This window comes from Branchiostoma lanceolatum, chromosome 6, assembly GCF_035083965.1.
Source record: "Branchiostoma lanceolatum isolate klBraLanc5 chromosome 6, klBraLanc5.hap2, whole genome shotgun sequence".
Taxonomy (NCBI): domain Eukaryota; kingdom Metazoa; phylum Chordata; class Leptocardii; order Amphioxiformes; family Branchiostomatidae; genus Branchiostoma; species Branchiostoma lanceolatum.
In genome coordinates, this window is record NC_089727.1 from 4658523 (window position 1) to 4673764 (window position 15242).

General features: G+C 44.0%; 1 protein-coding gene across 1 annotated transcript; it reads left to right on the forward strand.

The window, feature by feature from the left end:
- Window positions 1-591: 591 nt before the first annotated feature.
- On the forward strand, window positions 592-14507 carry LOC136436220 (uncharacterized). Its single transcript, XM_066430009.1, has 4 exons — window positions 592-986; window positions 10395-10920; window positions 11748-11919; window positions 12313-14507. Exons 2-4 carry the CDS (start codon window positions 10639-10641, stop codon window positions 12687-12689), a joined length of 831 nt encoding a protein of 276 aa, XP_066286106.1. The 5' UTR covers window positions 592-986; window positions 10395-10638; the 3' UTR covers window positions 12690-14507.
- The last annotated feature ends 735 nt before the right edge of the window (window positions 14508-15242 follow it).

A 15242-nucleotide genomic window follows, 5' to 3' on the forward strand; every position in this document is an offset into this window, starting at 1 on the left:
TCAGTGTGACCTTATTCTGTCTCTCTATACTTGAAGCCCACCCCAATCATTCTGATTGCACTGGACACGTGTCAGCTTTGAAGACCGCGATGTTACCTGATCAGAGCCGAACCCTTACCCTCTACATGAGAGGGGCTAGACTTGGGAACTCCGGGGGGCGGGTCTGAAATTAGCGGTAAAAGCCAAAGGTAAATAGGTTAGGAAGAATAGCACAGCCACATTTTTGGTCAGTGTTTCTTTAGTCTCTTATTCCACAGCTTTTGTCACTAGATTTACGTTTTTGAAAAGCAGAGATGTCTACAGAAACTGTCAGAGACGGTCCCTTTGTGTTAGCCTAACTCAATGATTAGGGGTTGAAAACGTACCACTTCAGTTCGTCCATGTTTTTATTCAGACGTTAACCAGGTACATTTGTACCCACGGCCAATCTGAAGGTGTACATGATCACATTTACTGTTCTTAAGCCTCTCAAAACGAGTCTGGACATAATATACGAGCAGATGTGTGACTGGCTAGTTCTTTACGTCTTTAACTCGCAGTTAAAACCTGTAAACGAGCACTAAAATGAGCCAAACTTCACCGTAACATCTGCTTGGATGTTACTGAAGCCGTTCTAGGACAAGAACTCATCTTCCCCGCGGCGGTTGAGCCGCCCCGTCCAGATCCGGGCCTCGGGGCGAGAACAATTTCAGGGGTCAACCTCTGCGGCTCTGCCTACCTTTGTTGCCATTGTTCGTCGCGCCAGCCTTATAGGCGTGAGCGCTCGGCTATAAGAACCTAGCTTCGGGGGACTGAACGGATAGTTTAGTTGCCGAGAATCCCCCGTGACCACCGGACGGGCTCGCGAGGGTGCACCGCCGAGACCGTGGGATTTGCCGCCGCTGAGCCGAGTTAAGGCGACCGCCGAGGGGGCGTGTTGAGAAAGTCGGCTCTGCCAGGAGTCCGCCGCCTACTGCCTCGAGTTCCAGCAATCAAAGACGTGTAAGGTAAGGTGATATCATATACTAAACAATTAGCGTACAGGGTTGTTCTTTTGGAATTACTAGCATAGTTGAACAGTCGCTTTTCCGCCATGGACCCCTGCTGATACGATCATTTTCCGCAGGTGAACTGTCTATAGAAGTTGTCAGTGAGAGATCTCGATATCGTCGGCACATCCAACGATAAGGAACAAAAGACCGATAATATGTACATCATGGCTCGGTCATTATCTTATCCTGTTTAACTTAGATCCATATCACGCAAGATCTCTCCGATACGGGGGAGTGTGTTGTTCACCTTGTTCTGTATAATGTACTCAGTTTGAACTACAAGAGTACACCGAAGTTCAAGTTTCCGTGCGTGTTTACGTGGCCCTAAGGTCCCATGCCCGTTCCCCGCAGATAACACATCTGTAATACATTGTCCTCGCTATGCCCCTCCAGTAAAACCAAGTGCAGAAGCGGTCTGATGTGCGAGGATAGACAAAATACACGATAAAGACAGTTAACACTTATTTTCATTCCTCCCCTGATAGAAACCATTCCTCAAATTTTGGTAGACAGCCCCCCTCACGGCATCAGTCTGGGAGCGGCCTCCATACCGGGACATACCTCCATACACCTTGTGGTTAGAACAATAGAACATTGTGACGGGCTATGAAAATTATGTACCGTGTCACTTAATAGGTTAAAATTGGATAATTGTTTCTGTGCACGAGATGACACGAAGGCTACATTGTCATGTCTGTGTGTAACTTACATGATTTAGTCGGGCGGCCTAGCGATTTGCTGAAGTCATGTCGCTTGCGGATTGTCCTAGTTTTTATCCACCCCCTGCTAGAGAAAAGGGTCACTGGTTCATACGCATGAAATCCTCTTTCCACTAAAAGGATCCCACACACTGTCACTAATTTATAAATCAAGTCTCTTGTGCTGAACACCCCAAATACAGAGTTCTTACTCCATTTATTTTGAATGATAGGTAGTTATTGAGGGTAAGCGGTAGTGGGCTAGGTCATGGCGGTAGAAAGTCTCACGCGTCGCATTGTTTCAATCAAACATTTTCTGTAGCACATAGTCGGAAAACAATACTATAATTTTGCCAACGACACAACAACAGAGGAGCGTGGTGTTCTGTATCTCAGAAAATGTCATGGTGTCAGGATTTTACGGTTTTTACTGATACAGTGCTCGGAAGAAGAAAGGTCATCCCTTTGTATTTCAGACCTAGTCCTTGAAGCATTTAAGTTACTGAAGTAAGACGAAATAAGATTTAAAAAGGGAAAACACTTTCACTAGTCAGGTATGTGGGTCGCCAAGAGCATGTCACGACCTTGTCTGTACCAATCAACATGCCTTTGTTATATACTTTCAGAAAATTTCAGTTCATTTTCGAACGACCTTCACCCCCCCACGTTCGGTGTGAAATTTATTGTCTCCCATCATCACGCCCTAAAGACCTTCCGTCCTTTACTAGGACCGTGTTACGACCCGTGAATCTGACCAGGTTTCCCCCCGACCGCCTAGATTCGGAACAGAACCAGATTAATCTTAAACTCGCCACGACTTCGGGAGAGTTTCACTGTCACCAATGAAGACCAGATGGGACGGATTGACCGACTGCTAAAAGACATGCGGGAACAACTTCTGGGTACAGATGAACTTCTGTGATCCTTCTTCACGGGTCTTCTTGGGTGTCATTGCCAAGTGCTTGCTGTTTCCCGGTCTTTGAACACCATTTCATCGCCTAGGCGAAACTTATGCAAGTCTTGACGGCCCATCATCTCACGAGGATTAGTGGCATTTTCATCCCCGTGGTTCTACAAGTAAACAGATACTAGAGAGCTCGTTAACACAACATCCATTTCTTTTAAAGAAGAAGCCGAACCTTCGTGCCAAACTACGATACACTGCCGTACCAACATGTATGTTTCTAAACATGGTTTTGTTGTGACCTGTACCTAACGTTACATGTAGCTCACAGTTGGGCAAAAATGTACAATAAGGATCTTCATTCATTCATTTAGATACTACTATTACAAAGACGGGGACGAAGCGGCACTGCAGTGATTGCACTCAAATGATATACATGTTTTAACGGTGCCACTTAACATAAAGTAGCAATCATAAAGTTAATCGTGGACGCACCCGCCCTCTCTCTACCAATGCGAAACATTATCCCTACACCCCGCCATTACTACATAGTGCGTCAGGAGATTTAATGATACTAGATATGGACCTCCTTGTTCAGACATGCCTTAGCCATCCACTTTTAAGTTGACAAGGGTTTCTTTACGACAGACCAGAATTTACCAATAATGAGACAACATCGTCATCAGGCTATACATTTATCCACCATTCTATTATGAAGAGAGAGAGAGAGAGAGAGAGAGAGAGAGATGGGGAGAGAGAGAGAACCTTTCTACCTTTATGTATCCAAACTGTGGCCGCGACTGCCACGATAGAATTCGTCCGTCAAGTCACACAATTACAAGACGCTGCCTACGGCCACTACAGTGTCCAGAGTGTTGTCATCTTCTCCCGAGATTGAAAGGATGCCTAGTGCTACTCCTATTATAAACGGCACTTCTGGACCCCAACTTGCAACTAGTAAAGCGAGAGCTGACTTTTCCCTGGTTTTCTAGTTCTCTCAGTGCTTTGGAGAACGTGAGCAAGTACACTCCCTCACATGTCATAATACAGTATGCCAAATGAACCACAGGAAATATCTGCTAGTATTCACTAATACGTAATAGGAGCCTTACACCTCGTCATTACTATATAGTGCCTCGGATTAAGGAGCTTTATTGATATTAGATGTTAGACCTAGTAAAGCGACAGCTGACTTTTAATATCCCCCTTAACATAAATCAATAATCATAAAGTTAAGCAAAAAATACAAAACGTGTGTCGACGCAAACACCCCCACCCTTCCCTGCCAATGCGAAACATTAGCCTTACACTCCACAATGACTACATCATCGGTGCGTCAAACTATTAAGGAGGTTTAATGATAATAGATATAGACCTACTTGTTCAGACTTATCTGAGCGGTCCACTGTTGACTTTACAAGGGTTTCTTTCCGACAGCCCTAATTTTACCAGGGCCAAACGATGACACAACATCGCCATCAAAAGGCTATACATTAGGAACCATTTAGCCCCCCCCCCCCCCATTCTAACATTGAGAGACAACAACGCGAGAAACTTTCTGCTGGGACTGCCACGCTAGGATTCGACTGTCAAGTCACACAAGACGCTGCCCACGGCCAGGGCTGTGTCCAGAGTGCTGCCATCTTCTCCCGAGATTGAAAGGATGCCTATTGGCACTCCTACTACTATTACTAACGGCACTTCTGGACCCCAACTAGTAAACTGAGAGCTGGCTTTTCCCTGCTTTTCTAGTTCTGTTAGTGCTTTGGAGAACGTGAGCAAGTACACTCCCTCACATGGCAGAATACTCTATGCCAAATGAACGTCAAGAAATATCTGCCAGTATTCACTAATACGTCATTGGAGCCTTACGGAGCTTTATTGAAAGTAGATGTTGGACCTAGTAAAGCGACAGCTGACTTTTGATATCCCACTGATTTTCTACTTCTGTCGGTACTCTGGAGATTACTTTGTGAGAACTTGAGAAAGTGCAGTCCAATCAACCGTACCAAATATCTCTTCCCTATATCTCTTTGGAGAACGTGAGCAAGTACAGTCCCTAGCATGGCAGAATATGCCAATTGAATCATAGCAAATATCTATTCACTAATACGTTATATTGTTAGACCTAGTAAAGCGACGACTGATTTTCCCCCCTGATTTTCTACTTCTGACAGCGCTCTGGAGGTTACTTATGCTCAGGTCACATTTCCAAAGCGGGGCCTGGTCGGGCAGCTTGCGGGAACGAAAAGTATAATACAACAAAGGACACAAAACGTAAGAAATTTACTCCTAACTAGAAATTGTGTATTTTCTTGATATGCATATCTTATTTTTCGTTTTCGCAAACATCCCAACCGGGCCCCGGCTAGGAAATGTGACCCTAGCATAAGTGAGACCATGAGAAAGTGCAGGTCCCCATCCCATAGAAAAATATGTCAAGTCAACCATAGCAAATATGTCTCCCCTAAGTAGGCGTAAGTATTCCAAACTTGCCAATGTTTCTGCCTGATTATCACCTGTCATTCGAGACCTTTATCGTCGCCATCCCGCATCACAAACACAAAGAGCCGAGCCCACAAAAGACGTGATCTGGAGACGAAGTGGCAAGGTTTTTGTCTTTTCGCTATTTGCCTGAGCACGCAATGCGCTGATCTCTGGCCCTGGTGTCTCCACGGTCAGCGAACAAAGTGATGATCTTTGTGCGAGGAGCGACGGTATGTCATAATTAAACGGCTGTTATCTATTCAATCTTTAGGTCATTACAACCCAAAGGGCGCGAGAAAGAGTGATCATCTGATGATCACAGATCCTGATGCCCCCCTACCACGCGCACGCGTCGAGCGTGTGGGATCTTAACGTGCGTTGGCAAAACGACGAAAAGTCGAACTAAATTTCGCAGATGTCGTCTAAATCTGACTATAGAGTGCGGGATTAAACTGCCTTTAATTAAATGTCACTTGATTTATGCGGTGCTTAAGAGCGCTCCGATTTTCTCCAGGCTATTTCACGCGTCAGAGCAGCTGCAGACGACATGACTTTGTCAATACGCACGACGATGTGTATTTTACTGACGTTAACTCTATCTGATTGGTTCTTCGGTACCTGTCTTAAACAATATTTCGTTACTTAACTCCCTATTTGCATCGCTTGGTGTGAATGGAGCTTTGAATGTCACATATGGTTTGATTTGGTGAGACCGCACTCTCTATATTTGGGTCGGATCAAGTTGTCTCGTCTCATCAGTATATCATACTCCCCCCTGTCACAGTAAGGCCCCCATCCCACTAGACGGCGATCGCGCCGCGCTCTCGCTGCGACCTAAATCGGATTTGTCTAATTCTTGATTTCATAGTTGGAATATTATGCAACATGTAAAGTATGTCTGAAAAGACAACAAAACACACAAAGCGTAAAAAGATTCGTTTTTTATCTATGAAATTCGTTGAACGCTCTGTTAAATTTTAGGTCGCAGAGAGCGCGCGGCGAGAGCGCCGTCCTGGTGTTGCAATGCATACGTAGTCGCCGTGCCTGCCCACCTGGAATCGTTAGACGCCATTGCAGCTCTCTACTTCAGCTTGAGCCCTTGTTACACAGCACGAAAATCATTCTCTGGTGAATTCTAAGGTCGTATTCCGTGTTCAAGATTAAGAGCTAACAAAATGGAAGACACTGACATTTTGTATTGAATATGCGCGCCATTCTGGTAAAAATCTTGGTGTGTTGTGTCTGTAGTGTAAAGAAAACCATTAGAAACGGTAGCACAGTAGCAAAGTGGGAGGGCGTTATCATCGTTGAATGCCAACGGGCAAATAGTTCTATATCAAACCACAATAACATGTCATCTTTAAGCTGTCAAAAAACACGTTATTTAGTATACCTGGCGCAAATGACCAATCTAACAAACAAACAAATAAACAAACAGACAGACAAACAGACAAATATACAACAACCCAACAAATGCATACAGTCCACAAAGATTGTCATTAAACACATAGTTAAGTGCAAGTATTTTGGACCACAGTGTTTGTTGCGTCGACCGAAATATTGACCCAATGTCAGCTCGCTCAGACGTCGTCGCTTTCGAGTCAATTGATCCTTATCTGCGAGCCGCCCCATCTTTGTCTGCATTTAATGAGTTGAACTAACTCTGTCTCCGCCTACTTATCAGTTAAAAAATCTCTGTCGACCACAGTATGCACAAAGATGAGTGCTGACATTAAAGGGTCAAGGGTAGAAAGTCGTAGGAAGAACAGGAAAGGTCTTTGATTGTTCTTTAAAGACGCGAGTCACATCTTGCCAGGCCCGTGGCATCACTGTGACAGAAACGTCGTTGCTCGAATCAAGACGATTTGTCGAAATCTTGATGTTCAAACCCGCCTGGGGGTGCTACAAACTGGGTGTGTACACAACATTTTTATTCGTACTTTTCGCACACAATATTCTTTTTGTCATCGGTGTTTTGTACCATGTAGCACCCGCTAGACTCCCGGGTTTAGTGTAAGCGCGTCCTTGATACGGACAGACAGTTAACGACGGTGGATTTGTATTATTTGCTCCTGACATGTCTTTATCTGGATAATTTAAAGAAGTAATCAGCTGTGACGCCTTTGTGTACAACTGTAACTATCATTGTTGCACACATCTTCAACAAACAGGCTATCTGTCTGGCTGTTGAATAGAAAAATCTACAAGAAACTAGAGTATATCTCTTAGACACTTACATCTGTTTAGCTAAACCGCCTTCTATCCCTCCAGCAACTTTCGGCCAAGAAGTTTGAAAGGTCGCCTTAACGAGCGATACAACAGCACCTCAGATGATCCCCTGTTAGGATAACGACATGGCCGGCACTTTGTTCATCATTAAGACCTCTAAGTAAATAATTAAAGCCCTTAAGTAAATAATAGCACCAGGCTACTGCGAGATTACGATCTCAACGTTTCCTTCCCTACGGCGCCATGGCCTACTTATACTGACATGGCTTCTATTTGCACCAATCTTGTACCTGATTATGAATACAAATACTACAAAGTCTGCCAAAGAAATACAGTCGATAGAAAACATCTTATACAAGGAGGCTGGAATTTTACAAATCCTTCTTTCAAAACACGTTTTATACGATAAGGCATGTGGCCGTGACCAAGATCCCTTTAGTATAAGGCACTACATTCTTCCCAATAGACGTAACTGTACAGTTGGTGCTATGCTTCTAATGTACGAGTATATTCTCTTTTTACTTGGTTGCCTCGTAGCGTTAAGTTGACGTCCTAAACATCGATTTATGCCTTTGGATTTACTTTGGCGAACATCAAAGCCCCCACCTCAAAGGAGCATGTGCATCATTAGGCATACGTCGATATAAGAATTCAACGATGAAGAGCGGTCTAAACTGGAACAGTCCTACCTGACCGAAAATTCTACTCTACTCTACTCTACTCTACTCGACTCTACTCTCTACTCTATATCTCTTTGTTTTCTAACATATTCAGAGCCAAAATACCTTAAAGAAAGAACACCGCCCATTGAACTTAGATACAGACTTGAGGTGTTTAGAATCTTTGCACTGCGGTGACCCCAGCTTAACCTCCCAACAATGCTTTCTTTCTGACCACAGTAGCGGGCTACGATTTTTGTAGTGGTAATGACGTATTACAATGGTTCTTATCAGTATTCTCGTCAAAAGAACAAAAGTCAATCCGTAAGTGACAAACGCAAGCAAGCATTTATCACATTGGAGTCTAGTCAGCATGTACACGTGGCACAATCAGCTCCCAAACCATTTTATGAACAGTTGCACAATATATACTCAGTGTTCAAAAGAACGTGTGCCAATGTGTAAGTCACAGTCTCATGTTAGGATTTATCACGTACACAGAAGTTTCGTTATTTAGCATCGGATGTCCACGTGGCACTATCAGCTTGCAGCACATTTCATGAACAGTTGTACAATTTGTGACCCCGGAACGACCTGCCGTAACCTCGCCCGTAGCAGGTGAGATCCTACAGACGATAAAAACGATAACAAGCTGAACACAGCAGGCGAACGATTCTCCATCAATCAGTCCGAAACAGACTTAAGTTAAGTCGTCTTATTTTTGCACCTACCTGCTCACAGCCATCTCCAGTTCGACAATCGTCTAAAAAGGCCGGTCCAAGATTGTGGACTGCAGGGGGGCTCAGTTCAGTACCCGTCTCCCATACACCATTTCACTTTAAATTAGTCCATGCCACCCAGGTGACGAAACAATTTTGTCTCAATTTGTTTTCCCTGATGTGCATAAAGATTAGAGTGGACACACACATAGCAACTCTCCCCTGTACAGGTGTCTCGCCAGTTGAGGAAGCGCAGTCAGAAAGAGACCACCGCGATGCCAACATTCTAGCATGGCTAACAATTCGGGTTACTTATGTAGGTCCCTCAAGGATGTCCCTGTAGCTCAATTGGCAACAGCCTCACAGTAGTTTGTTTGTTTGAACCTTTGTTTATTCATGATAAGCTCAAATCGGTACGCAGGCCTCTTTTCATTGAGATCATGATGGAAGAGGTAAGGGTTAGATACAATATAGCAGAGATACACAGTCATTTGAGTCCTAATAACTCTATCAACATATCTCATGACATATTTATGGTACAACAATATACAATTGCTACAACATACAATAGGGCGAAAGCTGGTTCATGGTCCGTGTCCGTTCGTTTTGTTCATTTCCGTTACTTCAAGAGTCTCTTAAAGGAAGTTGAAATTCGTCGGTAACTGGGAGACCCCTGTTTAATCCTGGGCAGGACATTTCGGTTGGGGTTTCAGCCGTCTTTCGAAAGGGGCGTAAAATGGGGCCCCGTGTTCGAAGATGTGCCTCTAGCACGTTTAGGGGGAAAGGCTAGCAACCCCTCCCTGTAAAATATGCCCTGCTACAAAAACAGCAAAGAAACCTGCTGACCTATGTGCCACTAGGCGCTACAAGGTGAACAACAACAATACAGGTCCTTTGCACGAGTTTCTTTTCACTAGGTATGATAGTCATAGACTAGGTATGATAGTCATAGAATAGTCATATCTACACATATCACCCATCACTCTATCGACTATAAATCATAATGCGCTGTTTATCGATCATCTTAGCCTTCTGTCTGCCGCCTAACTCTGTAACCAATAGAGAATGAGGTGCCAACGGGCTACTTCAGTGTTCTCTTAAGGCCAAGGACGCGTCGCACGTGACCTAGTCGGAGAAAGATATCCCCCGAGGCAAGATGCTATCATTGTGGTAGTGCCATCCCACATATTGGTAACGCTATCCCCGTCCCACTGTTGACTGGACTGACCCATAATCGGTTCCATCATGTACGGGTGACTTTTGTCGTTCAACAAGCAGGTGAAGAACCGGATGATTCGTCAACAATATCCTTATCAGCTCTGTTTAATGTAAAAGTTATTAAGACTTAACTTCGTTTGGTAGGTACACATTTCTTTTCATTACTATGTCATATATCCGGACTGTGAGCATATGAGTCATTGTAGGTGTGGTTGACTTTGTAGACAAGTTTCCTTGCTGTTTCAGTAGAAGGGTGTATTTGTTAAGAAAGGGGTTGCTAGTCCTTCCCCTTTAACGTGATCGAGGCACCTCCTCGGACACAGGACCCCCATTTTACGTCCTTTCCGAAAGACGGGTGCAGCCCAAACCGAGATGTCCTGTCTCAGGATATGTATGAGTCATACGTTCTCATAATTATCATACATATTTGTTCGTGTTGTTTACCACAGGTCCGGGCCTTTGCAGCGACCCGTTGAGTGTGGAGTATCATGGAGTAATCTCGGCGATCCTTCCCGGCGAAAATAGAGCACCGTCCGCCTTTGAAGACAGACGGACAGATAACAGGTCCATCATCAACACTGACAAGTTGATGATCAAATTCAGAAAATTCCGCAGACTTCTGGCAAACCACCAACCAATTGTTAATCGCCGCATCATCCCAATTCGCAACAGTGATAGTTAATAGGCCGTGCAATGGCGACCCACCAAATCCTGGTAGCCACCCTGCTGGTTCTGCTGCTGTCCGAGGGTGACAAGGTGTCCACAGAGGCGAAGGAGGTGCCGATGCACGGGCGTCAGGAGGAGGACAGGTGTGTTTGCACGTTCGTGTCGCCGTACTTCCCTGCGGACTCGTACTCCCGCTCCCAGCCCCAGCAGGCCCGCAGGCCAGACTGCACCGACAGCATCCTGGACTCCGAGTTCATCAAGCAGGAGCTGCACTTCATGAGGCGCCACCAGATCGCCAACCGCAAGCAGGTAAGCTTAAGCCCCCCTCTCACTGGACCCGCGGCACGCTAGCGGCGTCGCTGCGTCCTTAATTGGATTTGTGTTACCCTTGACTTTATGATGGTGATATCATGCAAAAGGTACGAGTATGACTAAAAAGACAACAAAACGTTTTTGTCGGGGAAATTCGTTTAGCGCTCTGACAAATCGGTCGCGGCGAGGTCGCCAACGTGTCGCCGGTCCAGGGAGATAGCGACTTATAGAAGGTGTTATAGAACTAAAGGTGACACCGAGAGTCTGACACTGAAACGATATTTAGACAAAATGTAGATATTATTGGCTAATACGTGTCTTGTTATTGAGGGAGAATTGTACCATTCTGCTCTGCAAGAAAACGCACAATCATCAGCCTATCCTCCACTGTTGGTTCATCACATCTAACCTAATCATCAAGACCTCAGTTAGCGTAGTAGTTTTTCGACCAATACCGACACAGTTGAGTTCTTAATTGTATTTTCTATCACTGTGTTATTCAGACATTTTGAGTTGCTGTACTTTCGCGATTAAAGCAGGTGCAGGGCTGTGACATCTGTGCAGCTATGTGTATTTCTTGGTAATGGCAATGACGCTCAACGTTACATACCGTAGTAAACGAATCTGATACCACTTTCTTTGTTTCGTCAAAATTAAATTTTTCCTCTCTTTTTGTTTATTCAAACGACTAGATAAGTAAAGGAAGTACTTTTTCATCGCTTTTGATTTGTTGCGCATCCTTTCGAACTACGAACATCAGTCGTGTGATTTTATTTTCTCTCTTTTTTAGTTTTTGTTAATTTTACCCTTTTCATCTTAAAAAGACACTAAAGCAGGGGGATCAGCTCCACAACCTGACGTCCCGAATTTACCAGTTCAAAGACGCCCTGACCGCCAACGACAGAGTGCAGAGGTCATGGGACATGCGCCTCCTGTCAGCCACGGCGGACACGCGGGAACTGCAGCGGGTCGTCACCAGGCAACGGGATACGATCGGTACGTCAGATGGGTGATTCGATAGTTTATATGCAATCATATGGATAACATTGTCACTCGCCCATAAAAAATCACAACAACATGTTGGACATGCTTCAAGTTTTTAACTGAAATGCAACGCGTACGAATTAATAACTCCCAGAATTGTCCATCGACCTTGACTCACTTTCCTGGCGCGCAGTGATCTTCGAATTTCTTTACTTAAACGTTAAGTATGTATCATACCAAAACAGAGAATCTTTCGTTCTAATAAAGTAGTGGACAGCCAGTCGTTTGGGTGATCTGATCTAAACCTTTGAGGATTTTAACATACCTAACTTCTCCCAATATATGGGACAAGTATGTAGAATGAAAGTCTTCGTTTATTCTTTAACAGAAACTCTCTCTTCTCAGGGTTCCTGCGTCAGCGGGTTGACGCCATGTTCGAGGAGATGCTGCAGATGCGCGAGCTGAACCAGCGGCTGATGTTCGAACTGCAGGACCAGAGCGACCAGAGCGAGGAGTACCGCACCAAGCTCGACACCCTCACCAAGCGCGTCGAGAACATCGACGTCAACATGAACGAGTTCATGTTCGCCTTCGCCGGGATGAAAAGGATGGTCACCCCGGGGGAGGCCTTGCCTAGCCTTGCGGAGGAGCCCATGCAGGAGCCGGAGGTGAAGAAAGACCCCCACGCCCAGCTGGGATCCGGGGACATCGTGTTCAGTGATGATCTGGACTATGATATCGTTCCTAATCCCAGGCGCAAGAGAGAAACTGATAAGTCATAAGTCTAGCATAGAATGATATAAAATAGCCTCCATAGCAGGCTCTCTGGACCTTTCTTTTTACCTATGATACACTTTTTGCTGATAGGCCCGGTGGTTACGACCTAATGGTTACGGGCTGGCTGCACAAACGACCCAGTACAAAAAGAAGTCATCAGCCAAAGACCCCCCAAAAGGCCCAGAGAGCCTGCTATGGAAGCTAGATATATAAGGTGTAAAGGTTTTTAGTCATCCTATAACATGTATAACACTGTGGGAAGATGTGTATTTCATGTGGTGTATCTATACACATAGTTTAATGTAAGTTTCTATCAATTGTGTTCGGTCACCTTTTCATGAAATCTTTATTGACACAAAAAAGTACAGCAACATTCGTAAAGTGTTCTACAACTATACATGCATACACACAAGTGAATACAAATAAATTTAGCAACGTTTTATGAAAGCTAAAAAGACTCAGAAGAATTTATAAAATATTTTCATATCACCTAGAATTGTGTCACTACATACCCTAACATCTTATTAAAATGATATTATATAGTAATACAGCTTCTTCATTATACAACTCAGGTGGGGCTGTTTCTGAAATATTGGAGGGAGAGACAAAGATAATGAGACCAGAAAGGTGTAAAGTGTGCTATGTCAAGCCCCTGTCACACTTGTGCGTATATACAAGTCCGCAGGAGTTGCGTATTAACATGTTTTTGGTTTAGGTTAAGTTTGCAGCCGAAGAAGTCATTTCCTTGGTTCTGTAACTAGGTTGTACAGCCCTAGGTCAAAGTGAAAAACAGCGTCTTCCCCTCAAATTTTACTTAAACCAAAGAAATGTTGAAGCGCAACTCATACGCACTTGAATGCACGCACAAGTGTGACAGGGCCCTCACAGTTTGAAATTCATTCCATAAAAAGCTTGTATGACTGCCTGCTCTCTAAGAGTGTGGACAACGTTATATCACCTGTAAGAATGTGAATAGAATTCGACCTCATAATCCTCCCATCCACATTTCTCCGAAACAGCCCTGATAGATTGATCTTATCATCAGGTAACAAAATTTAAAGTGTTCTTTTTTCTTTTATACCGTGGATTGTTACATCAGCATGACATACTAGATCACTGTATTGTACAGAAGTTAGGTTAGAACAGAAACGCTGTGGAAGAAGATTCAAACCTGCTTTGTGATGCATATTTGATCTATCTATATCTGATATCTTGTTATTTGCAGAGTTTGAGCGAAAACAGAATTCGACTTGCCCTATATCCTGTATTACGTATCGTTATGTATAAGCCCCAGATGTATTATTGGTTGTGTCAGCGAGGGTGAAATTATATAAATGCTACTAGCTTTTGTGTTACACATCTAGTGTTAAGTTGCACCCCGGACAACCGACCCACAATACGAAGTGACAGATCTACGCTTTAGTCAATGGAAACAAATTATCCCACTCAAAACAAAACTCTCTTCTGTTTGATCCCAACTTTGGTTTGAAAGAAGACAGATGTGGCATCTGGAAGTGCTGAGAAACGTTGACTAAAGCAACTACAAGTAAGATAAAATGAAGCGGGTGTGGCAAAATATTTGTCTTGGACTTTTTCCAAGAAAGGACAGGATAATTGCAGGATGTACCTTATGTCCTCGTTGAATGGACACAACAAGACTCTATTGTATTTACAGCAAAGCTGGCTTTAAAACTGTGTCAGATTTTCAAAATACGTAATACATTGCTTTAATTTGGAATATTTGATTGGTGTATTTGTCATCAGAAACCAGGAAGTAACCTCCTAAGTCATAGCGTTTGAAAAGACCATATTTTTCACAGCGAGCACCGATTGATGGCCAGTTGTACCTCACTGTACCGTTTGAAGAGTGGGTGTCTGATGTCATTTGAGCGTTATGATGAGTGAGTGAGTGAGTGAGTGAGTGAGTGTTGAGTGTTTGAGTGAGCGAGCGAGCGAGTGAGAGAGTGACCGACGAAGACATGAACGCACAGTCACGCAGATGATGCACATGCACATACATACGTACATACACATAGGTAACTGCGATTTGTGAGTGATGAAGACATGAAAATACACACAGTCACACACACAGATACACATTCATAGACATACATGGTGCACGCACCACACACACACACATGCACACACGCACACACACACATACATACACACACACACACACACACAGTTAGGTGTGATACGTTCTTGTCGAAATGCGAGAGTCACGTGCATAGTTATATTTTCCATCGTACAGAACTGGTATCTTATATCCTGGTATTTTATCTAATAAAGCTTAAAATGTTTGTCATTTCATGGTGTTTGGTCTATGTTGATTGTAGGCTCATAAGTGCCAAATTTCTTAGTTCAACGAGTGCGAAGATTCGATGCAAAATGAACTGTACAAGTTCAATTTTCCCGTAGAGTCCTTTCAATGTCCAATCCTGTAGAAATAACGAGGTGAGGTAACTTAGACCGAGAAAATGCGGGAAAAGAAAGACGCCATAGAAAGTTGTGCAAGACAAGACCGAGCGTTCAGGGCTAACACCCTTATTCCCTAG